Source organism: Plectropomus leopardus, unplaced genomic scaffold (genome assembly GCF_008729295.1).
Source record: "Plectropomus leopardus isolate mb unplaced genomic scaffold, YSFRI_Pleo_2.0 unplaced_scaffold761, whole genome shotgun sequence".
Lineage (NCBI taxonomy): Eukaryota > Metazoa > Chordata > Actinopteri > Perciformes > Serranidae > Plectropomus > Plectropomus leopardus.
The window spans coordinates 5001-7320 of record NW_024683805.1 but is presented as its reverse complement, the minus strand read 5'-3'; the positions used below and the strand labels follow the sequence as shown (position 1 = coordinate 7320).

Below are 2320 nucleotides of genomic sequence, written 5' to 3'. Positions count from 1 at the left end.
AGAGACATGCTCGTGCACCGGCGCTGTTCGCTTCGAGCACTCGGGTCATCTGTGTGAGCGAGCCAGTGAGTCGGAGTCAGTGCTCGGGTACACTCGGGTACACTCGGGTACACTCGGCCGCGTTCGGCTGTCGTTACTCACTTCCACCCTGCTCTATGGGCCGGTAGATCCGGGTATTTTACACTTTTCTAAACCCGGAAAAAGAGTTTTCTCTGTTTCATGCGTCACTGAGCAGCTCTCATAGGAATGAATGAGGCTCCGCCCCCACGGCTGTATCCAGATTTATTATACATCCATGGTAGGAACTGGCTCCCTCATGATGCAGCAGTATCTACAAGAGCTGTTATTGCATCACATAACTCTGAGAAAATTTTTAACCCACAATTCCATCATGGCTCCATAACACGCCTATGTGAAATAATGACGGCTAGTGCGGTGACTGCAATAGAAATAAAGCTGCTGATGTTTGAACATCCATCGCCATGGTTACTGGGATGTTATCACCAGAGAAGTCAGTGGAAACAGTCGTCTCCATGTTGGGTTTTATATACGTTTTGTGCAGATCTGTGATGGAAACCCTCCTACATACTCTGTTAACAGGATACTAAATACTGGTTGCACTCAGCAGGGATCTTTCTAGTACCCAACAACCCTTAATGCTGCCTGTACCTGACCCCACAGCGCTCAGTCAGCCCCGCCCCCCATGTCTCTGGTCCAGGGTTATCCTGTTGACCTTTACTGCTTTGGTGTGTCTATATGAACGTGTAATGTACACCTGTCAATGTGCACTGATGGTTTAATATAGTTTAAAGAGAACCAACCACCTTTCTTTAGAGTCCGTGTCCCTTTAGTCTCTACGTCTGATTTGTAGACCCTGCAGAAAGCTGAGAACCGCTGCAGGACATGTGAACCTCAGAATAAATACTCAAATGAACAAGTGAAGCTACTGGGATAAACTGGGGCTGGTGGGGGTCTACAGTATGTGATGGGGTGGATGGATGGATTATGGATAGATTATGGGTGGGGGAGGGGTAATCCTCACTCCCTCTGCATACTGTAGATCACAGAGGATTATTTTAACATGTTGATGTACACGAACATCTGCTAATATCTGTCGTTTCCTCAGCGTGTGCTGTTATTCACTCACCTCAGGGTGACCAGGTACTCTCCAGAGTGGTGCTTTTTAACTCTCCTGAACAAGAACAAGAAGAAAAGGGAGGATCTGAGTTTTCATAAAGTAACTGATACCCAGTTTACAGTCCACGGAACAAATCTGGCCCCTGACAGGGCCCCTGGTGGCCCCCCAACCATTTTCTAATTGACAGTAAAAATAAAGTGATTGACTCTGTGAATAGTTTTTGTCCTTTTAGTGTCCAGAAGGTGCCAGAGTGCATAAAACAGCATCAAAATAGAGCCCCCACACACCCTGACAGAGGGCCTAGCCAAGACCCTAATGTCCTAAAATCCTAGAAATGTCCAAAAGTCCTAAAAATGTCATAACATCTGAGAAATGTCCTAAAATCCTAGAAATTTCCTAAAATTAAACAAATTTCCTCAATTCTAAGAAATGTCATTAAGACCTAGAAACATCCTAAAATCTTAAAAATGTCACAAACTCTTTATGGCCCGCTGTGACTGCCCCCTGACCCCCTGGCTCCTGGCCCCCTGGCCCCTAGCTCCAGGCCCTCTGGGCCCCTGGCCCCTGGCCCCCTGGCCCCCTGGCCCCCTGGCCCCTGGCTCCCAAGCAGGTTAGATGGCTGTTGGGTTGGTATCTGAAGTGAAATAAAAATGTTTGACCTGATGAGCAGAGAGATGACGTCCTCTTTCTCCAGCAGTTCGTAGTCTCCTCCGGAGGTCAGAGGTCGGCTCAGGTTGGCTCTGGTCCAGGTATGCTGGGGGAACGGGTCTCCGGCGATGGCGCAGGACAGGAGGACGTGTTGACCCACGACGGCGCTCACAGGTTTGGGTTTGGTGATGAACCAGGGCTGGACGCCGTCCTGAGGCTCTGCCACGGAGACACAACCATCAGCACAGATAAAAAGACTCCTGACACCTTCACCTGGGCTGGGCCATCCCCCCGCCCCCAAAAAAACAGATGAGTCTCTGCCTAAAAGTTGTGTGCAGGTGTGAATGTTAATAGACCTGCTCACTGACAGCTCAGGCTGAAGCCTGTGTGTGTTTACCCTCCACAGTCAGCCTGGACTGGGTGTGGTCCTCTCCGTACTGGTTCCAGGCCTGGCAGCTGTAGGTCCCAGTGTCCTCGGGGAACACCTCCTGGATCAGCAGGGTGCAGCAGTTCTCCTCCCTGAGGAGGTGGAAG

General features: G+C 49.8%; 1 protein-coding gene across 1 annotated transcript in view; it reads right to left on the bottom strand.

Annotated features, from left to right (window-relative positions):
• Positions 1-1147: 1147 nt before the first annotated feature.
• LOC121940134 (myosin light chain kinase, smooth muscle-like) overlaps positions 1148-2320 on the bottom strand; it is a gene marked incomplete at its 3' end in the record, with an annotated part of 4894 nt that continues 3721 nt past the window's right edge. The window contains exons 3-5 of the mRNA XM_042482985.1: positions 2184-2320; positions 1798-2005; positions 1148-1192 (exon numbers count right to left, since the gene is read on the bottom strand). The exon at positions 2184-2320 is cut by the window's right edge and continues 61 nt beyond it. Of these exons, the coding sequence (XP_042338919.1) occupies positions 1148-1192; positions 1798-2005; positions 2184-2320 (390 nt within the window). The remainder of the gene's footprint in view (positions 1193-1797; positions 2006-2183) is intronic.